The 26,240-nt window shown below is 36.3% G+C and overlaps 1 protein-coding gene across 7 annotated transcripts in view; it reads left to right on the plus strand.

Moving 5' to 3' along the window:
- LOC124157679 (trichohyalin) overlaps positions 1-26,240 on the plus strand; it is a 443,734-nt gene that overhangs the window by 395,918 nt on the left and 21,576 nt on the right. For all 7 annotated transcript variants that reach the window (XM_046532611.1, XM_046532617.1, XM_046532614.1 and 4 more), the window contains 10 exons: positions 3,187-3,228; positions 8,267-8,503; positions 9,355-9,600; positions 10,682-10,846; positions 11,470-11,736; positions 14,872-15,024; positions 15,223-15,411; positions 18,962-19,101; positions 21,009-22,108; positions 23,938-24,356. In XM_046532611.1, coding sequence (XP_046388567.1) covers positions 3,187-3,228; positions 8,267-8,503; positions 9,355-9,600; positions 10,682-10,846; positions 11,470-11,736; positions 14,872-15,024; positions 15,223-15,411; positions 18,962-19,101; positions 21,009-22,108; positions 23,938-24,356 — 2,958 coding nt within the window. The remainder of the gene's footprint in view (positions 1-3,186; positions 3,229-8,266; positions 8,504-9,354; positions 9,601-10,681; positions 10,847-11,469; positions 11,737-14,871; positions 15,025-15,222; positions 15,412-18,961; positions 19,102-21,008; positions 22,109-23,937; positions 24,357-26,240) is intronic.

The following is a 26,240-nucleotide window of genomic DNA, read 5'->3' on the forward strand; positions in this document are numbered from 1 at the left end:
TACTTTTACTTTTTAGTAATATATCTAGTTCAAGGTGTTCACTCAGCTTTTAGTATCATCTGGGTGGTAAGTGTTGTTTTTATTTGACCTTTAACATACTACCTATGAATTTATTTTTTTGCTGTAGTAGAATGTAAGTGTAATAACCATATATACATGCTACTTTGAATTTTTACAGTGATTAGTTATTAATACAATTGAACTTATTAAAATCATCCAACAGTTGTATTGCCATGCAAAATACCAATTTGCTCGGACATTTATTTTTTCCAGCGCTTTACAAAAAACAATATTCTTTGGTTGTGAATTTTATTTCATAAAGACTGTTTACTGTTGCTTAATTCATGGAGTATTCATTTCAATCATATTACAATTAATTCAAAAATATTTTAAAGAATTTGAATAAATCAATTTTTACACAGATAAAGTATATGTGAGTGTAGATGTGCCGTCATGTAACACTCATGCATTGTTTGTTTAAGCATAAGATAGCATTCACTTTTTTCATTAAAACCCTGGAGCTTCTAAAGTATTTGAGATTAGAATTCCATAAATTCCTTTACTTTGATGCTTCCAGTATAACACAATTTTTGAGAAAATGTATCTAATAATGCAATATTAGCAAACTAATGTTTTTGGTACCTAATTTTATTTTTGTCTAACACAGGTAGAGTCTGTTTTCAAATAAATATGTATGTACTTATATTTGTGAAATGGTGAGAAGGTATTATAGAATTAAATTTATACATTTATTGGCACTCCTTCCCCACGTATAAGTTTTTTATAATACACAAGCACTATAATTAGCTGTTTTTCATAATAACCCATTTTTTCTACTTACTTGGTATGCTTTTTTATGGTGAATGGAATATTTTTCTGCTAGGTTCAAGGCCGTGAATTTACTGAGTTTTTAAGGTTCAGTCATTCTTTAACACTGATAAAAATGTAATACTCACACAGCATATTGGAGGAATAGCATTATTATTTGATTAATTAATTGAAAATATGGTTTCCATTTTTTTATTACCTTGTCTCTTTTTTTAATCACCCAATATTAATTTCTCTAGATTTTAGGGAAGACATATAAATTACTTCATTAATATTTTCACCATTTTCATGCTTTTTCTATTCGTTATTGAATATAAATCTAGGAAAACAATAAGAAGTTCAGAACCTGGAGCCAGTCCAGGTATTTTTTCTTCAGCATTATTAAGGTGAAAATTACTCCTGGGGAGAGAGATATTTTCCTTTGTCCCTCATCCCTTAAATTTAATCATGAGCTGTCTCTCAATTGAGCCATCCAAATATTCTTCAGTTATTTTCTTTATATCCTTCAATGCAGGAGTGGAACTAGGAGGATTGTCACTAGGGGGCAAAGATATCAGTTTACCCCTACCATTCCATTCCCCTACCCATCACTAAAATATAATACATCCGTTAGCTATTTTTTTAAATGCAGTAGTTGAAACCACACATGTATTTTTGCGATGAAGAAATTTTATGAATACTATTTTTTAATAGTTTATAAATTAGTGATTCTTGTGAAATAATTTAATTAGAAAAATTAAATTACTTTTTTACGTAAACTTTTTATATTTGCTGCCTCCTGAAATCTGCCGCCAGGGACACATGCCCCCTCTGATCTTTCCTAGTTCTGAGTCTGCTTCAATGGTAGTGGTCTACGTATGTATTCATGAATCTGGTACCAGATATAGGCAACTATGAGTGATGCAACATTTGTTTAATTTTTTACTGCTATTCGAGTGAATTTTTTCAGAAAGATTTTTTTATCAAGAATTTCATTCACTCCGACAGTTGAAATGTGAGCCTCTGATATTTACCATACATGCATGTCTGATTATTTCATGCTATACATACATAAAAGCAAATAGTTTTTGCTTAAATTTCATTTGAAAGAAGTTTTCTGTAGTCCTCCTTGGAACTCTGATTTTCCCCACATAGCAGAAATAGGTCTCGGATACGTCTCTGAGATGTCTCGAATATCACATCTGAGACTTCTCTGAGATGTCACTATGTCCAAAAAAATGGTCTATGTGACATCTCTTGAGACACCTCACATAAGTCTCTGAGATGTCTCATTAGACTTTGTACTATGGTATGCTTTAAATTTAGGCAAAAAAATAATTAAATTTAAATTATACAGTTATGGCCTACTTTTCTCCATCATTTTTAGCGACAAATTTTGTGATGGATCACCTTTTGAAAATAAGAAACTCATATTGAATGTCGTGATTTTAATAATCAAAACTGCAGATTTGCACCGAAAAATATATATGGAAGGCATTGATGGCATTTAAATACGTTTTTTTTTTAAATTCCTGAGCGTCTCACGATTACATCTCCGAGACATCTGTGAGACATACGTGATATTCGAGTCATTCGAGACCATAGTGAGACGTCTCTGAGAGGTTCGTTGCTATGTGGGTCCTTGAAGGTTTGATTGATACTAGACTTTCAAATGCCACTTTTACAACCTCTGCATTGAAAACACTCACTACACCTCTTCTCAATCACTCTTCCACAGAAAAACAACTGAATCTCCTCTCACTATTGAAAGGCATTGGTTCTCAGATGCACTTCTGCATTTTTCAACTACCGCAGGCATTAAATGTCCCATGTTCCAGTTAGCTCCTTGTCTAAGTCTTTTCACTAAATCTGAATGGGCCTCAGTCACTTCCAAAGGCCTGAAGTAGCCTGATGGAATGTAGGAAAAAAATCGTTAGGAAACGGTTAAATGCGGAAAAAGGTCCAAGAATCTAGTCTACTTCACTGAAAGATTCCATGGAAGCCTACCAAGGAATCTTTTTCCTTTTATTGCCACTTGCTAGAAAATTAAAAGTTACTGACGATTTTCCACAAAGACTATTGTGTTTGTAGTGGCAAGTATTTTTGGAAAAATTGGCAGTGACTTTAATAGATTGATACGTTGGAATACTTCAAGATTTCGCCTGAAACAACTTTCTGTATTATCACTCACCCTGTGCGGCACTTTATTCATAAGTGTGATTACACTGCCATTATTTAATCACCTCCTCAACTTTGGCTGCCATACTGAATCATTGAAACTATTTCTATTTATTGATGTATGCTTTCTTCCATTGTTTTTATTGTGCTTCCTTTCCGCCTGAATCCTGCAAATGCTGATTGGATATGGGCGACATGCAGATCGAGAACTTGGAGGACTTGCTCAAGGAAAAGGACAACCAGGTGAGGGCAGGCGGGCCTCAGAAGGGCTCTATGAGGGCTGAGCACAGAGTGGAAGGTTATGAGAAGGTATACAGAGACAGATTATGATCCTTTTGATCTCTGTGGATATCACTAAGTCTTCCATGTGGTGTGTTTGAATGTTATTGTTTTGTACTGTCAAAGCCTTTCCATACATATATTTTTTGAGTTGGCAATTTTGTCGCTTATGTTGACATATCTTGCTGTGGCAGTCACTTCTGTTTTCATTTGAGTAAGTATCAACACACTAGTTTGAAAATGTGGGTGGAAAGTTAAAAAAAAAAACAGTTAAATGACTTGAATGCAAGTTGCAGTAAGTGCTGTATACTTTGCTTTTGATTGGAAGAAAAATGTTACAAAATATTTTTCCACTTGCAAAAACAAGTGGCAGTAATGAAAAAAAGTCTTAAGTAAGGTTTCCAGGCATTTTGTAATTCGATGGAAGGGGAACCCTTTAGATTTTCAAACTTCTTAATTCTCTAGATGCTCTCTCTTCAAGCCCTTTCCACCTGACTTTCATTGTTTTCATCTAGCTATCCCGTCCCTACCACTAAATGTTACCTATGACCTCACTAAAGCACCATTCCCACCCAAGGGATCCCTATGTCTTTCAGTGATTCATCTCATTTTTTTACGCCTTTTTTCCTCTCACAGAACATGCCACACGTTTCTGTACATAAAAATGCATGCAAGACACATTCACAGTAATAATAGAGGGATTGCGCGGCATGTAAGTGCACAGAGTGGAATGTCACCTTTTTTATGCTTACAGCGCCGTAATTACTTGCAACGCTTTCAACACGCCAAGTAAATAACATGGTGGGCTGATTATTTCAACAGTGACACCATTTTTAATCATGTACCTAGTAAACAGCAGGCAAGTAATATAGGCTTTACTGATTTATGGAATCCCTTTAAGGAAGATAACCTCGCATTGTGTCACTTCAAATTTTGGGGTTCAGAATAGGATTGCATGATTTCAAAAACTGGTAATAAAAAAAACCTGATGCACTATCATATTTAATTTAAGTTATTCACATATATTAAATTATAGGGACACAAAAACTTGATAAGGTTTTTAACCAATTTTTTTATCCAATACCAAAATAAATTCACTCAGGGTATTTTGTTTTATTTTCTATTCCTTGACCTGATGTCCCCTCAAATTCTGCATGAGAACTTTCCCTAAATGAATCCTTCATCTTGTCTTGTGATTCCTACTTTTCTCATTTCTGCTTTGTATTCAAATAGAAATTGAATCCTCTGTCTTTATTTTGTCAAGGGTTAATTACTTGCTATTTCCTTTTCATCACAGCATTCATTCCTAGCAGGAAATGTGAAAAGATGAAATATAGGATAGTTAATAACTAGTGCATAGTTTCCAAGTTAGTTTAGCATAGTATTGCTTTAACTAGGCAAATGATCAGCTACTTCCCTAAAGCTCAATAAGTTACCTTTTACTTATCCCAGGACTTTAAAAAAATACGTATCTCTAAAGCAGCCCTGTGTTATGGATTGGTTTGTCATTGGCAGCAGGTAAGTTAATCACCACTTGAAGTAAGTTTTCATGAAAGATTTAGTAGCATCTAATGAAATTATTCTCTTCAATACTATAAATTATTTGGGATGATGTATTTTTTAATGTTATATGATAATTATATTGTAATGAAAAAAATTAGGTTCAAATGCAAAAAATTTTGACAAAGTAGTAGTTCATTTGAAAACTCATGGTTTCGGAACACATTAGATTTAGAAATTGATTGAAATTTGAGGAGATCATGCTATAAAAGAAAACAATTCTAATAGTTTAACTTGGCTTCCATTACCTTATTGCTCATTTAGTGATCCCAGAAGCTGTTCTTGTAATGGTACGATGTTAATTTTAATATGCATCCTGAATAATGATATTTATTATAAAACATTTGAGAGAAAACTATAGCAATATGCCCAATCTGATGATTTTCTAGCCTTATAAAAAAAAGGAATTCATGCTTGCTTGAACTTTAATATGAAGTACCTATTTATCTTGTAAGAGGAAATATTATTAGTTAAAATGGAAAATGTAATTACACGTATCATAAGGTTTCAGTGGTTCATAGGTATCATTGGTGTAGAGAAAAAAATGCCTATATTGTGAGGTACAAAATAGATATTTATTCCATGGATTACTTACATTAATGAAATATCACAATAACCATGCATTAAATAAACATAGGTCAGTTACATTTGGGTTGATAGAAAAAAATTAGATGGCATTGAGGGAGAAATGTCATTGCTAGGTGAAAAATAAATAAAAAAGCTTTAATATCTTATTCCTGGACATCATCACTTTGTATTGCGTTAGAATTTTAATTTTATCTAGGTTATAATAATTCAAGGAAATGTAATATTCCTATTTTTATTCAGAGTTTTTGCAGCTTTTTTTTTTGCTTACTAATATTGGAACAGGGATTTAAAGTTTAGAGTAACTAGAGAACATAACAAAAGCTACATTTAAAATAGATGCAATTTTGATTGAAAACAGGGTAAGAATAGAATTTGAGCTTCACTTCAATGATAAAATTATACTTGGTTGCATTACCAACTGCTCACCCCATGCACATTTCTGATGCCATTTGTTAAACCCACCCGACCAAATTCTCCGTGACCACCTTATTCCTGCCTAATCATTTTTTTGTTACTCCCTAGCATTTTTCCTGTGTGTCTGCATGAAGCCTGAGGTAACTATTGACATGAAAAACTATAATGAGGCATTTTACTTGGTATACCAAATTAGTACTATATATAGAACGTAGCTTATTCATTGCATACCTTATATAAATTCATCAATCACAGATCAACTATCTAAATCACCTTCAAAGAACTCAAATGAAGTAAATTTAGGCATTAGGTACATATATTTAAATTTCATATGATGATGGAGTTTTTTTTTGCATCAAATAAGCACAAAATACCTTTTCCTAATTGTAACATTCTCACCAGAATAATCATCCATTTTTGCATTTACAAATTACATTTTTTTCTCACATGTTTGTGTCATATCTCATAAAATTAGTTTAGTAGATACATACATGCCTATACATTTTATATGTTCGTCTTAAGAACAAGCTAGTCAATGCATGCATTTTTATATGATTCCTATCATAGTAGTTTATTTTAATTTATCATAAATTTTACTCTTTAGTGCTAGTCTGAATTTATCAGCTCTAGATTATCTCTCTAGAAAAAAACATGAAACAGAATGGTGAAGCGTTTAGAAGGATATAAAGCTATTATGAAATATGTAGATATTTTTTTGTGGAGTGTTGAGTTCTCAACGTCCTCTATCAATGCAATCAAAGCACAATGGAACACAGAGTCAAATGGGATTTATTGATTTTATTTTCTGTCAACTCACAATTCATTGTAATTAGCTTACTGAGGACCATATATGTAAAATTAGTGGGACTAGAATGAAATTAAATGTATCAATAATGAACAGAAGTACCAGGTGATGAGAGCAGAGTGAGAATGTATAAAATTACATTTTGTAGTTATAATCACATCTTTATTACTTCAAATTAAAGCTGTTGTTAACATTAAATTAATGGGGCATATCATAGTATAAATGGTGCAAGGCTATATCAAGAATAAAATTTTTAGGGTCATTTGGAGGGGGTAACCTTTACACTATGCGCTGGACCCTCACTTTATGATTGGTTCACTTTACTATGGATTCTCATGACAATCAGTACTGATTTTTTGATGATTTCATGACTATCAAATTTTAATTAGTTGTTCCATATTCACTGTAAGAATAATTGGGTACCAGAGTTTAGAATCATAATTTGCTCATTTTTTCAACCAACTCCATTATCTGCTGTCCATTGTTTTTCCATTCTTCCTTGGTAATTGGTACCACTGTCTTTCCATGTATTTGCCAGTTATTTCATTGACTCATTCTAGGACTAATTGAGAATTGTTAAAGAGAATTGAAAGGTGAGTTCTTAAAATAAAGTAGGCTTGTATTTGGCTTTCTGAATGACAAAAGCTGCTTAAATGCTCGCTTATAGCTAAGAAAATACTGGAGTTGTGACTTAATGAATGGAGTTTCCCCTTAATGTGGGAAAATGTGCATCTTCATGTGTAGGTATTTGAATTTTATGATACCCCGGATTGTCATGCCACCAGTTACGGAATAGTTGTCTCAATTTTTGCTCAGTCTGGTGTATCAGTCCTTGCGCAGTAGGTAGATTTAAACTTTTCAGCTGTATGTTGCCTATTATTTAATTTTACTGTTCTAATCATGTTGTCCCATCTAATGTAAAACTTTCCATCATATTCTGTACATTAGTTCCTTCCCCAGTAGTATTTTCCAACCTCCCCTCATTTGTTTCATTGTCTTCCCAACTCCAGTTCCTCACAGTCCTCATATCCTTCTTGTCTCTGTCCAATAAGGGGTGAGGAGAGTTGACTTGGAAAATTTCCTTTCCAAAATTTAAGGGATCCCTCTCCATAAGGCCTCTCAATTGAAAAACTCAGATTTGCTTCAAAAGAATTTGGAAACATCATGAAGACTTACATCTTAAATCAGGATTTTGAAGCTATATTTTGAGATTCATCGTTATTTATTTTAAGTTAGGATGTACTCTTTTTTTTTACCTTTGCCATAATACTTGATCCCATTTTTCATGATAAATTTTTTTATTCCCCCTTTTTCCACGAGGAATTCTCAAATCATTGAAATGGATTTGTTGCTTTGTTATTTTTTCTGAAACGAGTCATTGGCATGGATGAGAGGAAAGCTTTCTTGCTGCAGTGTCTATCTTTAAGTGTCTGTGCTTTACTTAGAAGCATTAGTTTGCCATGATTATATAAGGAATATTTTTTTTGCTAAATTAAATATCTTCCATTGAGATGAGTATTGGTTTGCATAAAGCCATTTCATTGAAATTGTGCTGTAATAACTGCAATTGACTATAAAAATTTTCTGGCAAAGATATCTCAAAAGATATTGTTAAAATGAATGAAATCCGAGCAGGTGGACATGGCACGGGCACGTTTGGCAGCTGTTCAGGCACATCACTGCTCCTCTGAAGGAGCTCTGTCGTCTTTGGAGGAGGCCATATCAGACAAGGAGAAGCAAATGACTCAACTTCGGGAGCAACGGGACCGAGCAGAGCAGGAGAAACAGGAGGAACGTGAACTTCACGAGAGAGAAGTAGCAGATTACAAAATGAAACTCCATTCGGCTGACTCCGAAATTGAGAAGTTACAGGTAAGTTCTCATTATTGAGGAGGAGAAAGAGGAAATAAACTGAACTACCAATGTAGAATAACTCGTATCTCATATTCTAACAAAGGCCTTACTTTGATCCTATGGTTATATACATATATCACTTGTTCTGTCTCCCACAACTGTAAGGTTGGAACTTAAGTCTAACTCAGTGCCCTTAATAAACTCAGTACGGAGAATTCCCGAAAGCATTAAGCCTAAATTGAAAGAAACTTTAAGTAGCCTTGTAAAGCAGGATATTATTGAGTGTGTGGATTATCCTACAGATTGGGTAAATAACATAGTAATTGTAGAAAAAGCCAATGGCAACCTTCGAATTTGTTTAGATCCCACTTCTGACACCATGTAATAATACTGATAATGCGTATGTGCTCTACATAGTTGTTTATTAGACACGAGGCAAGGGGAGACTGACTGTAGACCACACTGGTGTGGGCTAGCGGACAATGACAAATGACATGCGATATACATATGTTACAGCTCTTGAATAAAAGTTTTTATTTCACCAGCTGGAAAAACAACTGATTTATTGTTAAAATAATTGATGAAAATGTAAAAGCCTCTTGTCTATGCATATCAGACATCACATGCAGTATCTCTGAGAGGTATTGCACTCCTTCAAGACACTGCAAAAGTCCAAAAACAGCCATCTTAATCATCCTCTGATGGATAATGATGTGCTGTAATAAATGTTGTGTCCATTCTTGGTTCAAGAAGAGAATGCATACTTTTACATGATCAAGTTAATTTTTATCTGTTTCTTTATTCAATGTTGTAAATAGATAAAAATTTTGGATGTTGTATATAAAATTGAAAAAAAATTACGATTTCAGGTTCGTTTGGAGAGAGCACAAGCTGAAAAGGATAAACTGGAGGCTAAGCTGGAAGCATCACAGTCAGAGTTAGGAAAGTCAAAAGCAGAGTTGGAAAAAGTGCAGAGAGAAGCTGGTAGTAGTGTTGATGACCGAGAAGCTGCCAGGGCACGCACAGCAAAGCTTGAACTTGAGAATGAGAGACTGAGGGCTGATCTTGAGAGATCACAGGCCACGTTTGGGCGCTCAACTCTCAATACCTCACAAGTTAGTGGATACATCCTCTTTGTTAATATTTTTTTAATAATGTAAATTGTTTATAATTCTCAAATCTAATGACATAATCAGAAGTCACTTGGGTATTCATATACACCTGTTCAGCAATAGTCCATTTACCCTTGTAGTGAATATTTTGTGGCTCATCCAGGGTATGCAATTGCCCATTTCCTGCCTATGCCATATTTCTCAAGCTTTTAAATGTTTTATTGCCCATATTTTTTGTGTTGATTATCTGATCCTTTTGTTCAATATATGTACTGCCTTAAATTTGACTGAGTATACCTTCTTCTTAATGGTAGATGGCAGTTTCATTAACTTTTTCAAGGAGTAAGGCGTGTGTGCTCCTACAAAACAAAGTATCCAATTTTAATGTTTTTTACTAAGTAAAAGAGAAAAAATATGCACTTGAAGGGATAGTACTGTTCACACATTGTTCATAAAATGCAATAATTAATCAGGAGCAATGGATGCTGATTACATATTTATTTGGTGAGTGTACATATTTGCTAATGTAGAGCTTTTGGATGTGTTGAAGTTTCTCAGCTGTTATTTGAGTGCTCTGATCAATTTCAAAGCTATGGGGAAGGGTTAAAAAAAAAAGATGTTAACTACATTGGGTTATTAGTAGATTCCAGAATTCAAATTTTTTTAATCGCTGAATTTTGGATTAGCTCATAGATAAGTTTAGGAAGCGTGCTGAACATGGATATGTAGAGGCAAGGTGGTGGATTTGAATTTTTTACTGAAGTAATGACTGATATTTTCCATTAAGTTTGATGAGTCACCAGCCAACGTTAAAAAATTAACATGACTTTCATTAATGGTACTTCACTTTCTTTAAAAGCCAATTTAAGTGATTTATAAGCAACTCAGGATTTTGTTATTCACATTTTCTGAGAAAAACATCTTTCCATTGACGATGTGACTCATTTTGTTAAATTTACATCGTAAACATTAAGGTGTGATCTTTCTTACTTTGACTATATTTGAAGGAATGATTTATGTACTATGCAATTTTCATTAGTGATTTTATAATATCAAATTTAAATTCACGTTATGGGAACCAAAGGAACTGGACCGTGCCACCGAGAGAGCAGAGAGAGCGTCTGCTGAACTCCGGAGAGCTCAAGCCGAAGCGAGGGCATCGCTTGCGGAGAGGGATCGTGCAAGGGCAGAGGCAGATTCATTACAGGAGAAACTCGAGAAGTCTCAAGGGGAGGTGTACCGCCTTAAGGTTAGTGTTCTTTGTATTAGTTAATATTATAAATTTATGTACAGTCAACTCTCAATCATCTGCCTCCCAATTATCCAGTGTACAGATTATCTGGACTATTTTCTTTCTTCCTGGACATAGAATTTTGAGGAATATTCTGCGGGGTACAATGATGAAACTCCAAAAATATCACTATATTGTAAAATATCTTTATATTATTGTTGTAAGTATACTGAATTCATTAATAAAATTCGGATATTCTTTCAAACATCTTTGATCCTTAAAGCAGTGGATTTATTGACAACCTTAAGTACATATATAATAACAGTAAATGTGCAAAAAGACAGTGTAACTCCCTCACATTCACTTTATGGTTAAATTTTCAAACAAGACTAGATCACTCATAGTATGCTACAATTATTTAATATTATTCCCTGAGAAAGAACCTTCTTGGTATTAATTATAACTGAAATTAAATAATTGATCATGGCACTAATGATTTCTGTTTTGCTTTGCCAGTTCAAAATGGTTAATGTTTGGATAATCAAGAACTTTAATTGAGGACATTTCCACAAGCATGATCATGTATGGTAACCCTGCATCAATGTGAACTGCTGCTTTAATCTTCATTCTTTTCATTTTAGGCTCGTCTTGAGAATGCACAATCAGAGCGTGAGAGTGGCCAAGAGGAATTAGAGAGGGCCGCTGGTGCCTTGGCACGAGCCACTGCCGATAAAGAGCGTGCCTGTGGGGAGCTGATCAAGTTGAAGGAGGAACTGGAGAGATCTCAGGCTACGTTAGGAAAAGCACAACTAGCCCAAGAGAAACTCCAGGCCTCTCTAGATAAAGCACAGTCTGATGCTGACCAGCTTCAGGAGCGACTTGACAAAGCACAAGCTGAAGTGAGAAGGGTAAGTTGCTCAATTCCAAAAAGTATACTTATCAGTGGCAGCTGGTGGTTATGTATCCAGGGTGTGAATTAAAATGATGAAAAAGGGCATGAAGTTCAAACGAATGCTGCTAAATGGCACTGAATGCATTGACAGACTAGGGTCCTGAGCGCAGGTAGTGTAAGTGGCAGCTACACTGCTAAACTACCCAGACGGCACAGAACCCTCCGTATCTAATTCGTATGTACATAGTACCCATTGACTAAGGGGATACTGTGCCGCTCCGTCGCTTTTCGTCAATGGATACATACCATTCGCGGCCTGTCGACGAAGCGCGTACGCAGCATGTGAATGTCCGCTACTAAGCACGTACGATTGGATACATAGCGCGCAGGAACACGGCACTCAGGCTAATCTCAATCGATTAGGTCGAAATTAGTTATATCGTAACTCGCACGATCGAAAAATGTATCGAACGCAACACAATCGATAACTACCGACCGTAGCGAGAACCTTGATACGAATGAATTGTAAGTTCTCAATAGGTAAATAACACCATATCATGAATTCTAATTACCATGAAAGACTCACGACCGACAAAGTTTTTGTCGGTTGTGAGTTTTTCATGGTAATTAGAATTCATGATATAGTATTATTTACCCATTGAGAACTTACAAAACTTACTCGGCCACTTAAATAACTCTGCGAAAAATGAGATTCTCACGGCTAATTCACGCACCACCAGCATCCAGCATTGTTAAGTGGCTCGTACTTACTTGGAAACCTTGAGATGTTAATGAGAGTAAATTCTTATTAATTTTGACACAAAATAAGACATCACATAGCCCACGAGCATTAAAAAGCTTACCCTAAAGCCTGACGAAATAAGATTTTTAAATAAAAATTGCCGATGAAACAGGATTGCTGACACATCTGCGATTAGTATGATCGAATTCATCAAAATGCAAGCAAAAATTAACGTATAGTTCAGTCTCAGCTACTAAAACTTACCCATATCAGGCGCTAAAGTATTTGATAAATTATTTGGTATGAGTAAAAGTCCCTAGGTAACTGCAGTAAATGCATCAACCTATTAAAAATATGAAAGTCCTGCCAAATCACCAGCATAAACACTTGTAAAATAAAACATGTTATCTCTTAGATCACACCTCCGATTTTATACTTACTTTGCATGAAGTCACCACCGCAAGAAATTTTAAAGAGGCAGGAAAGAAAAAACCCACAGAAATACAATACATATATTATGTATTTTCTATTGTCAACCACAATAATATTTCCAATTTTCTCTTCTATCCCACATCTAATTTAGCGAAACAATTACTCTTATTCTCTTTCGAATAGAAAATTATTTAAAAGAGGACTGGTCGATACATACAAACTATCGTCAATACTTTCTCCGATGAACGTCCACTATCACTGCACCAACTTGCACAAATCAAATCCACATCCACAAATATGTCACTTCTGCCACAATGTCTGTCTTCTTGGCGACAGGTAACAGTGAAGCAATGGTACCTTCCTCCAATCTGGGCACCTTCCATTCAGCAAGAATTTTCTCCTCGTCTTCTCGTCCAAGGCCACAGATTACTTTCTGATATCACAATGGTGCAATGTGAAGCTCACACACCTAAAATTAATAAATAATAAAATACCATGTAACTTATTAGGTCAAATCATTTCCAATTTTTGGTATTTCTGCATGAGAAATCAAATTACTAGGCTCGTAAATATAGTAAATATTTGTATGCCTGATATTTTTATTGTTTTAAACTATAGCATAAGATAATTTGAAATGATGAAAGCCGACGTGTAATACACCATAGGGCAAGCTAAGAAGCAATATTCGATCCTATAAACTTGGCAGCTTATTCCTAGTTTCTCCTTTAACCACACGTTTACCGAATGAATTAATACAAAAAAGACAACTAAAATGCAAGAATTTTCAAAAGAATTGCTGCTACAATATTTTGAATCACCATTTTTAGTAGTGAATAGTTCGGGATGTTGATGCATCAACATCCCGAAGCCACTTCTGACTTAAAATTACATCCAAATAATTACAGCGAGAAAGAGTACATACCTCACAGTTTTTCGTAGGGGTGAAATGTTTTCTTCTTATCGCCCAAATGCACTTCTTCTTCAACTCAGGATCTTTTGGAGAGCTAAAAACTTGAACCATATGTCCCGGAGTTTCCATTACATCCCGACAATACACACACGAAAGGCATTTCTAACAAAAATATCTCACAAACACGTTTCTGAAGCCCAGTGAATGAAATTAAAGAATAAGGGAAACTTCACCATTACCAGACACTCTATTCTTCACTAACTTAACCACAAAAATCCCTGAAATGTAGTGAGACGTGACGTAAACGACGCGATCTCCAACGGCTTGTGAAGGCATGTGATCTTTCTAGGAGGATAGGGCACGATGGCACCAGATGGCACCACCCGCGAAAGAAAATAGTCCCAGACCGAATACAGTTTTATCGATGAGATACAATTTTATCGATGCATATGAATTTGCCAGTCCTCTTGCATCTTTTTTCGTCATTAAAGGAAATAAAGAAACAAAACCTTCTAAGTAACTTCCTAAGCGCGACTTTTGTATCTTGATTGTCCACCCTCGTATTTAGGTACGAAAACTTCCTGTGCCGTCTGGGTACCTGCGAGTTACTCACCAAATATGCATGTACGCACTCGCGTCGTGTTGCGTCTGCTCTCAGCACCCATTTGAACATGACATGTTCCTCTGCTTACGTCGTCCCTCCCAAGCACCCACAAGTAATCACGTAGACCGAATATGCAGCCAGCGCGATGCCACGGGATTGCACACTTGTAGAGCGGTGCATTCGCCAAGGAGATAGCAGTAGCATTTGGAGCTTCATATCCCATCTCTGTGTGGACAGGATTTTTATATTTTTCTTTGCAAAGGCATACATATTTTTCTTTTATAATTCATTCACCTTTGGGTGTGCAGTTGCGAACATGTGTATATGCAGGCACCGCCACTGATAATTATGAAACTCACAATCAGTAAATTTATTAAGGGCTTTCAATGACTCTGACTAACATATTGATTGCTTGTGAAATGGATATAAAGTGACCTATGTCTTTCTTCTTCTTTTTTGCCAGCTTCAAATGGAGAAAGAAAAACAAGGCTATGACTTTGAGAGTGTGCAATCTCAGCTCGACAAAGCACAAGGTCAGGCCACAAGACTGCAGAAGGAGCGAGAAGCTGCTCAGCTGGAAGCTGACCGCCTCAGGGACAAGTATGAGAAATCACAGGTAGAATTTTCCGTTAAGACATTTTCTTTGGTGTACTAGAGGAGATTCTTTTGAGTTTTGTTGTACTTGTCAAGTGTTGATATTATCAATTTTCATACCCTTCATTTAAATGACTTTTTTCTTTATTGGAAGTTGTTCAGTTTGTCCTCCCAAAGTAAAAGTTGCCTTCATTATTCCCGCTATGCTGGCCCTTTATAGACCGTAATGAGCCGACTGCAGAAAGAGAATGATTCTTTCCACGTTGAAGTAGAAAAGCTTCAGGAGCGAGTGGAAGTTTTACAGACTGCAGCCTCTAAAGCCCAGCGGGATAGAGACAACATGCAGACTGATCTTAGTATACTGCAAGAACGTTTGGACAAGACACAGACCCAAATGCAGAAACTTCAGGTGAATAGACTTAGTATTTTTTTTTATAAACATGATTTGATCCAAGAAATGCTTCACATTTTTTATTCACGTTACAATGACTGTCTTGTTGGATGCAATCCAACCACTATGGAGCTTAAAGGATCAAAGAGTTACCAGGAAATGTTGATAATTTAAATAGAATTTGCTATGAGATAGGGTGATGCTGCTCATTTTTTCATGTTCAGGTTCTTGCTTACTTAGGCTTGCTTCTTAGAATGCTAGGTTTTTAAAACACGCTGTTTAGCACTTGACGTAATGTCAAGTGTTTACTGAGTTTTATTTTAAATATATATATGTTACTGTGCTGTAATTATTCACAGGCTGCAGTGATTATCTTAATGGATCTTCTTTTATGAACTAATATTATATTTTAAACCTCATATCCAGTGTTTCAGATTATTGTGTAATGAATGTTTATCAAGAAAAATCTGAAAAGGCTTAGATGTAGAATGATGCATTTATGTCATGTTTGCAGTATATAAAAATTTATTTATTTAAGCTTTTTTTTAGATTTGGCCAAATAATTTATTTAAATCTACCTAATCACCCGGTTCTGTTAGGGAATTAAAAAAATTTCCAGGCTGGAAAAAATGCTCAAATGGATATCCCACCTAAATGTTGGTGAGATTACATATTATGAAGTATATTTGCGCGGAAGAACTGGGTTCAGTGTTTGTTAAAATATGTTTTACTTAGAGCTCTAATAGCACGTTCACATGGGAAGAACTTGCTTTCACAAGGAGATTAGGTCATAAGAGAAACTTTTTCATCACGTGAAATCCTATCGATGTAGCTCACTGATTGGATGTTGATGTTAAATGTCATTCATTGGTAGAGGTCTTAGTAAAGACGCAGTTGAGGAAACTTCCCAGCAGTTCACACAACAACCCAGGCATCTTATTATCTGCACTCACAGTACTTTGTAGTTCCATTTTACAAATGAATATCACGTTAGGATATAGCTCAAACCCTTACCAGGAGCATAAAAAAGTCCATCTGCTTTTATCCTTTCAAGCATGGAAACAATCTTTTACTGAAATTGATCATGCATGTAATGGTAAATTCTTTTCAAGAAAGACAAAACTTTCTGTGTTCTCCGTTCTATGTTTTGCATGGTGTACCTGTTTAACAAAGGTTAATTTTAAAATGTTATAGGTGATTGCACTTGCATAAGAATTTAAGAATAAATATGGTTCTGCATCAATGTCATTCAGCAAAAAGATTTGTACCATAACTTTGAAGCCCATGGGTCTGCTAATTTTTGGAACTCATAAAGTGCAATATGGAGAAAATGCTGTTTATGGAAAAGTATCACTATTGCCAAAAGATATATTGTAGACTAGGAATGGAATCACTGGCTGTTGAGATTTTTTGTTGTTAGGCTAACCAGGGGTACAGTAGAGGGGGTTTTAGTGGTTATTTGTAAGAGCTGAAATATTTTCTGGGAATTAAGGGCTCTTAACACGTTGCGTACGGATGGCAAGAATTCTCGTCATTTTTTTCCCGAACGTTCTGGACGGATGACGAAGCTTCTCGTCATTTAGGCGCGTCAACCTAAACGATTTTAAAGCGTACAATTAGTATTCATTAGTATGTTTTCAGTTGTTGTTCGTTATTCATAATGAATTGATGCATCAAAACGTTTGATTGGGTAAAGTTATATTCTAAACATTAGCTTTTTAACCATGTTTAAACCAAAGGCATTACGCCCTAATAGGCTCATATTTCCAATTTCGACATTCCTTGGAATTTAAATACCCCAGTACGGAATGTGTTAACAATAATTATCATTGTAAACTACTTGAAGGTGTTGTCAAAAATTTTTGAGCAACAATGTTTGCGGAATCTAATCACAAAGCCTCAGGTGCACGCTAACATGGGCTTCAAAGTAAAAAAGAAGCATAGGAATTAAATTTATATCCCATTCTCTGCATGAGTATGGAATTATTTAACTGTAGGGGATTTTGAGGAATAAATTTCTAGTTGCCAGCTTTCTTTAGTGATGAAAAAATATCTTTAACAATTTGGAAATAGAAATAGCTATAGTAATGCCATTACATATTGTGAACCCTAGCTCAGGTAAAAATAGTTTGCAAGATAAATTCTTTAAATGAAAAAATAGACTAGTGCAGGAATTATAATTTCATTGCTTGGAAATAGAAATCCTTGTATATATTGAAATTAGCGATGCTGTAGATCCTTATGCTTTAATAGCAAAAAAATATTTCATGCAAAAATATTTTGGCATTTTGATATAAAGTATATAAAAATAAGTTTCATAGTAAATGCCTTAGCATGTAACTTCTATTTTTAAGACAGACTATGTGACACATGAGCTAATTAATGTTAATATTTTAATTATTTTGTCAAAGTTTATGTGCTTTTTTAAAAATGGTCATGTTTGTATTTCAGGTATCAAGCTAAAATTGATGTTCATTTAATTTTATTTATTACAAAATGAAATTTTTAATCCAACTTGATGATTTAATTCAACTCCCAGTTGAATCCTCATTAACTTCATGTCATGGTATTGTTGATTCACTATCGCTTTATTCTCAATGCTTTGATGGCTGATGAGGATATCAGTATTTATGTTGAGGTGATTCTATTTGTTGAAAACCCATAGAATATTATGGTGTGATTTGAACTATTCGCAAAGAGAAGAATTATCATTACTGAACATCTATGCAATTTGAGTACATATTCTGACTTTCATATTTCCATCATGAGAATTTCTTGGTGCCTCAATAAAAATTGATGTTGTGGAGTTTCATAATACATGTAATGATTCAAGAATTTGATGTTGAACTATTATGAATGCAAGAAGGAAGAGTAAAACCACATGTCTTACGAAAAAAATTTATTTCAGGAAAGCAGTGACATATTATTGGTGCTACCTGGAGAGGGGTCATTTTAGGCTGCTCTCATTTGGATAATAATCAGAGTTTAAGAATATGAATTTCCCTAAAATTCTTAACATTTCTCAAAAGAACAATACTAGCTTATGGTTCCACAATGAATCATAGAAACTTTTCTTTGTCAGTCATGCTGAACATTTTTATGCTTGGTTGTCACCATGCATTTAAAATCATTGAATTTTTAAAATTACTGTTAGCATTTAAAATAAAGTTTGTAGTGCATACTGAATTTTAAATTCCCTGCTTTATCACATAAATAAAGAGAAAAAGTAAGTCAAAAATATGGAAAAATTACATTGAGCCAAGAGAGGTCGATTGACTCAAGTGATCAACTAATAATTATGAAAATTTCATATCATATTATAGTTGTAAAATACACTTATAGCCAGTTAAGTTCATAATTTGGATCATATGAATCAAAGCATTCCTTTTAAGTCATAAAGATTTTGTCACAAAATTTTTTTTGAAATGAAATCACACGCTAATTTATTGGTCCTAGATTTCCAGGAGCTTATTCCAGCTTTAACTTAAGGATTTACCATGAAATAAAAATTTAAATTAATGTTTCTGCCCGTTAATTGATTGTTTGTTTCTTTCTATATGAACATCAGATGGAAAGAGATGATACTTTGACTGAGGTTGATATTCTAAAGGAGAAACTTGAGAAGTCCCAAATGGTAGCACAGAAGGCTATTGAAGATAAAGACATTGCCAACAAGGAGTTTGAAAGGATGCTAGAGAAGTATGATAGGTAATTAAAATGAAAATACTAGAGGAGCACCTGATCAACACACACTGAAGAAATTTCATAACTAGCTAAAGCCATATAATATGTAGAATAGCGCCTGGCTTGTCAATTACTTTGCTTTTCTTTATCACCATAGACTATAGAACTTCAAGAACCAAAAGCCAATTATTTTTTTGCTTATTGCTTTGACCTTTCAATTAGTAGTGGCTAAGCATTTAATCTTTTCTGTGAAAGAGGGATGCAGCCTAACAAATAGCTGGATTAAATCACCATGGCAGATTGTCGGAGGAGGGTATCTGTGAGCAATTACCAGCTAGAGGTGCCCTCAAAGAGGACCACATATCCAGAAAAAAGCTACCGCGATTGTGATGGTTGGATGGCAGCATGGAATGGTGGATTTTCCTGCTTGGAAAGCAAGTGCTTAATTCTCCATGCTTAACTGATTTACTACTCAGAATTCATACCCAAGGTAAGGTATGAGAGTTCAAGCAGGAGAAATCGAAAGAGAAAGAAATTCAAGACCTTCAGCAGTGCAATGGGTACAATAGTTGCTAGAGTTCTCTTGGTTTGTGTAACCAATGCATGCACACAGCATGTGTTTCATATAAGGTATATATGAATGCCAAAAGGATGGCGGATGCATTAGCGGAAAATCTTAAGTGGACAATTGCCATCAATTGATTTCAGGCATTAACTTATAAATCAAGTTGATACCTATTAAATCATTTGCCTAAAATTTTTTGTTGCTCATGAAGTGGAGCCAATAAGCCTCAAGTCTCCACCTAATGATGGCCGCAAATCTTTGTGTGTCTGGCATAGCAACGATCATCTTGCTCTAATCCATTCATCTATGTAGTGCATATGGATAGCATGTATCTCATCCAAGTCTTACCCAATGGAAGGGATATCCAGATACAGATGATTTGCCATGGATAATTGCCAGCAGTTGAACTTCACCACAATTATCAGTCCAATGGATTTTAGCCCACCAAAGAAAAGTTATCTACAAACTTGGGCAGTGTACTCATTGATTTGCATCTTACTACTGTGAAATCATCATTTTGTGTGGAGGAAAATCATAGATATCCCAATTCTGATTTGATATTATATCCATATTGTAGGTCAACGAAGCTTTGCTTTTCAATTCTTTCTGCACCAATACTTCTCTCTCACTTCGCTTTCCTTTCCTGGTTGAATGTGGGGAAAAGAATAAGAAGAAATTTGAGAGAGAGAGGCTTGTTTTCCTTTCCTCTGTAATTTTATGAGCTAGACTGATCTCCCAAGAAATACAGTCTAATTTATCCCTTCATACTTTTGCAATGAATGGAAATTTAATCAATACTTCAATGTATCAAGTGCATTTTGGATGCTGGCATGAGTGAGGATGGGAGGAAGTGGATGGGGAACAGTTGGTAGCTGATGAATTATCTGGAAAGTAGGACTACAGGTAGTGCAGGTATTGGGTGGGATGAAAAAGCACTGTGTCCCTCTCTTGCAGCACCTATTAGTTTCTGCTTGATATATTTTTTATGCATTGCCTATATTCTGTTATATCCATTAGATTTTCTGACTTACAGTTCAATTATACTGTGAAAATCTTTGCTGTTATGGAAATGACTGAAATGGCATAAATCATGGAGCAATGTATTTCTGTGAACATTTGCCAATTGAAGAGATAATATAGAGTTGTAAAATTATCAACCAAGATATTGCTGAAGGTGTTCATGATGTATGGGCCTTGATTGTATGGATTTTTAAGATCACAACTGTCATAAAATTTGCAGTATTTGTTGTCCATGAATGGCCTTATTCTGTTTTATAAATGGTCTTTGTTGTGAGAGAATTGAGAATCAATTTCATGCATGCCATTTTACCTTGTCCTTGGATCTAATGTGTCTCATTTTCATTAGGTCTCAAGGAGAGGTGTACAGACTACAGAATAAGCTTGAGTGTGCAGAGGCTGAAAAGGAGAGAGCAGAGGTGGAATCGGAGAAGGCTCAGCTGCTTGCGGTCAAACTTCGGGAGGAAACACGTCGCCTCCAGGATGAGCTGACATCTGTCACGGAGAGCAGTGACCGAACCACCCTTCAGATGGCCCGCCTGCGGGATGCTGAAGAAAAGGCAAAGGAGGAGGCAGCGAGACATGCCCTTGACCTCACCCTCATGCGCGAGCGCCTCGAAAAGGCATCTGCTGATCACCGCCGCGCCTTGACAGAGCGAGACGCGGCAGTGTCAGATTCAGAGCGCCTGGCCTTTGAACTTGAGCGTGCGCAAGCACAGTGTGCCAAGGCTCAGGCGGCCTCGGAGCGGGCTCAAGAGGAGTCCGCAAGGTTGGCAGTGGAATTGGAGAAGGCGACGGAGCGACTGGAACGCAGCGCAGCCGAGTTGCGCAAGTCCGCTTCGGAGTCGGAGAGGGCGAGGGCAGAAGCGGAGACTCACAAGGAGGAGGCGGAACGTTACGCAGCGAGGCTGGGCAAGTTCCAGGATGCCCACGAGAGGACGAGGGAGGAGAGGGAGAGGGGGGAGGTGGAGGCAGCACGCCTGAAGGAACGATTGGAGAAGGCAACCGTGGCACGGGAGGCTGCCGAGAGGGACGCGGCACGTTTGGGTGCGGAACTCGAGTCGGTACGCGCAAAAGCGGCGGCCGATGCCGAGAGGTCAAGGGTTGAGCTTGAGAGACTCAGGGACAGGTTGGACCGTGCCTCTGCCGAAGCTGATAGGCTCAGGGCGGGCTCTGCTGCGGGTAGTGAAGGACGTCGTAGTCCAGCGGACACGGATAGACTCGAGAGGGCCCGCTTAGAGGCGGAGGCCGATCGGTATCGAGCAGAGGCTGATCGTGTGCGGTCAGAGTTGGAAAGGGCAAGGGTGGACCTTGAGAGGTCAAGGATGGAAGTTGAGAAACTCAGGTCTGAAAGTGTTCAAATTGATAGGGACAGGAGAAGTCCAGCTGCGATTGAAGCAGAAAGGGCTGAACGATCAAGACTCGAAGCTGAAGTTGCCAGGCTTACAGGTGAGAGAGTGTTTATTCATTTATTCCTGTATTACCAAAAACAGCACCATAAGCCTTATACATTGGGGTTCTGAACTTAACAATCAAATGTACATGGACATACACGCCCTGGATAGTTGCAACCTATCCAAGTGGGACTTGAACCCGCGACCTCTTGTGTGGCAGTAAGAAGGACTTTACCCCACTGCCACCAATGCCAGCATGTTGATTGCATGCTACGTATGATGTTGATGGACAAGGAAATAATTGTGTCTCCAAAATATTTTTCTATATAAAATGGCTTTGACCTTTCAGCTATCAATTCAAAACTATTGCATTACATATTTTGGTGTAACGCCATTCCTTGGGAAATCAGGCTTAAAATCAGATACACTCACACACATATTTTGAATCATATAAATATCTCTCACCTTTTAGCTGATGATTTGCCTACTTTCAAATCAGTGACATCAGTGGGATCCGATGAATTGTTGTAATCTTAGTTTAACTTTTATTCTCTCATATTTAACATGAGTTCGTTTTTGGTGCAAATTCTTCTGCTAGGACATGAATTGATTCTTAAAGATATTTTACTGGGTATGAAGCCCTAGAATGCTGGTGAGGTGGCAGGCTGTGAAAGCAAGTGTTATGCAGTTTGGAGAAACTTGTCTTTTTTGTTCTGATGCTTTGCTGATTAGTGCTAATGGTTAGATCATATGGTCACTTTTGATCACTGTAAATTATTATGCTGTAATTTCTTAATCTCTAATTTAATTGGCCTTTGAATTTGTAGCTTTACACAAAATAAGCAAAAGTTTATTCCTCAACAATATGGTATACTTTTTTGAGATCGCATTGCATATTTTTTGCATTTTAATCTAGAAGGCTGGGATGAGATCATCTGTGATGCCTTCTCCTTTTCATTGCGAAATGCCACTAGAGATAAGCATTCTCCCATTTTAAATTACTAAGCAGTTTTAGTTTACACAGCAGTGCTTATCTCTTTTTTATGAAGGCTACAGTTAGGTTGAATGATTAGTCAGCCATGAATTTTTTCTGGTCAGCATAAACGGCCTATGTGATCCCAATCCAGCTTCATGATCTTCTATCAACAGTATCTAATGGATGGAAATGACTGACTAGAGTTGAATATTCAATTATTGTTGAAGCAGGGTCATTATTTCAAAGGCAAAGAGTATCAATTCATTTGAACTAGTCAGTTTTCTTAAATCTTCAGCATTTGAGGATTTAATAGAGATATCATCTTAAAGAATGTATTTGTAAGGCAAGTAATTAGGTAATGCAAGTGCAAGTGATCCTATTAATTCAGATGTTATTGAATGTGAATGTGATAAAGTTTAGTAATGTAGTGAAACTTAAATATCTCTGCTGGGCTTTTGGCTGTCTTCTGCAAAAGTAGATACCATTTGGATGAATAGCATCTGTGAAAAGACTTTAGTGTTTAAAAGCTTTTAACGGCTTGCTAATTTGTAATGGAATTTATTGATGAGTTTTATATGTAAAAAATGAAAAAAAAAACTCAGCAAAATAGCAAAATAAGTGCATGGATTGAGAGGAGAGAAAAATAGTTGAAGGTCAAAAAGAAACGAATCTTTCAAAAATATCTTTTACAACATTGTTTGAGTCGGGTAATGGGACCTTTCTCAAAATAATAATGCTTGATGTACACGCATTCCTGTGGGCCAATATACTAGTGGTGTTTTCCAAACTATAAACTCTGAAGTCTCTTTTAATTATGTACTATCCAATGTTAATTTAAGTCAGTTATTCTTTATCCATCTAATTATGCTTGTGAAAATGCAACTCCATTGCTCAACCCCCTTGTTCAGGTGAGGTGGAGCGAGCTAGATCTGCGGCACGTAGAGGTGCGGCTGCCGAGATCGAGCGAGCTCGGTCGGAGGCTTCGGAAGCAGCTGAGGGTGAGAGGAGACGGCTTCGTGAGAGGCTGGAGACTCAGACAGCAGAGGCAACAAGGTTAGCGAGGGAACTGGAGCGATCCCAGGCTCACCTTGGCCAGTACCAGGAGAACACGGAGGCGGCTAGGATAGAGTTTGAGAGGATGGCCACGGAATTGGAGAGATTGCACGAACGTTTGGAGGCAGCCCAGGCAGAGAAGTCTCGGGCCAACTCTGAACGTGATGCCTTGGTGACGCAGCTTGAGAAGTCTCAGGAAATGCTTCTCAACCTACAGCAAGAGCTGGGTGGTCGGGCTCAGCAGGGAAGTGCGACAGCAGAGGAAATTCAAAGGGTAAGATGATTAACTTTAGGGTAGAACTACCTAACAGGAAATATAATCTCAGATACACTAATGTTATTTTTTCCATAGATTTTTTAATGATTTGATCCAGGTTTCAACACTCTACACTATGTTTTTCTCAAAAGTGTGTAGTGTCGAATCCTGGGTCAGACCATTAAAAATTTGCGGAACATACAATATTAGTTTATCTATGATTATCTTTCCTGTATTCTATGATCATTGAAATTCACTATTGATGCAGCTAAAGCCATCATAGTAGGTTTTCTAACTCATTGGTACATTAATTGTCTTTGTCACAGATTTAAATGACCATGTCAGAAAAATAGTTTTATTAAAATAAACCCACAAATTTTATGAACAACATGAAATAATAAGTGTACAGGTAAAATGATAGGTATGCTTATTACTCCATTATCAGTTCCCTTTTGTCAATACAGTCTTGAGTGAGCCTCTTTTAATTTCCTGCCATATCTTTGATATCTGATATCATATGCAGTGGAACTTGGTTAGTACGTTCCTCCTTAGTACGTTTTCCTCCTTAGTACGACGATTTCTCTCGGCCCCGGTACCATCAGAACAAAATACAGGTAAAAGTATTTGGTTAGTACGTTTGAAAAAATTGCGCTTTCCTGGTTAGTACGCTCAATTGCTAGCCGTGACGCAACCCGCAATTCGTTCTCCAGTATCTTCTTAAGGGTCGTAATGCTCCGAATTCATGATTTAATTTATTATTACTAGCCATTAAAATTCTTGCATTCATTCCACATATCTTTCTTCGACCGTGATTTATCCAAATGCATTTCTCAATTCTTATGACGCGATGAATAATAAAATATGGCCATTTATCAGGAATGTCTGACTATGCAAAAAAAACTGCAGCCAATGAGAAGCCCCAATTTTCCCCACCCCGAGCTCCTCACCTTCTGTTGCCTCTGGAGTGCCCACTGCGCACAAATTTCACAAGTGGGCAATTGCTGCTATTGCACGAGTTATGATGATGAAGAAATGAGTCTTATCCAATTCCCACTTTATCTAAAGCAGTACTGCACGACGTCAATGCTACGGAGTACGTGCGTATTTGACTACTGCTGCGGGAGCAGACGATGCTCTGGATCTCCACGCGAAGCTTAGCTTAAAAATACTTGATCTCGGCACGAAAGCAGACGACATTAAACAAATTTTAAAAGTAAATTTCAACTGTATAATATAAAATCTTCTTGTAATTACGTCGTAATCTAATAATCTTGCGTGTTATTATTCGATATATCGATCGCTATAACAATCGATATGGCTTTATTCCAGAAGCAAATGTGTACGGCTGTTGCCGTAATTTAAGGTTAATATAATTTTGTCCAATTTTTATGATGTTTAAAAACAACCCGTTGACATACTCAGGGTTGTTGTTATATTCTCCGAGTATGCTGTGACAAAAAAGAAATGACTTAGGTTTACTTGTCCTCTTTCTATAAATACATATAGGATAAATCATGGGAGAAAGACGCCGTTTTCATGTAATTGTCTTCGGGAAATCTATGAAACATTGTGATTTTTTATTCACACGGTATTGTTTTTCAATGTAGCGCCCATTTTCTTTATTTTAAAGGTGAAAAGAGTTCAGGAAGGCGATCCTACAAGAACTACCGATAGTAATTGTAATTATGACGACTTTTCCACAGATTGCAATTACCCCGACTGCTATTTTTTACTTTCCTCGTTAGCACGTTTTCCTGGTTAGTACGTTCATTTTTTGTGGTCCCTTCAGAAACGTACTAAACAAGTTCCACTGTATATGATGATTTACATATATCCAACCTTGCTTTCCTAGGGTATTTTACCTAAACATGGGAGTTAATGAGAGACAAGCAAATATCTAGC

Source organism: Ischnura elegans, chromosome 4 (genome assembly GCF_921293095.1).
Source record: "Ischnura elegans chromosome 4, ioIscEleg1.1, whole genome shotgun sequence".
NCBI classification, from domain to species: Eukaryota; Metazoa; Arthropoda; class Insecta; order Odonata; family Coenagrionidae; genus Ischnura; species Ischnura elegans.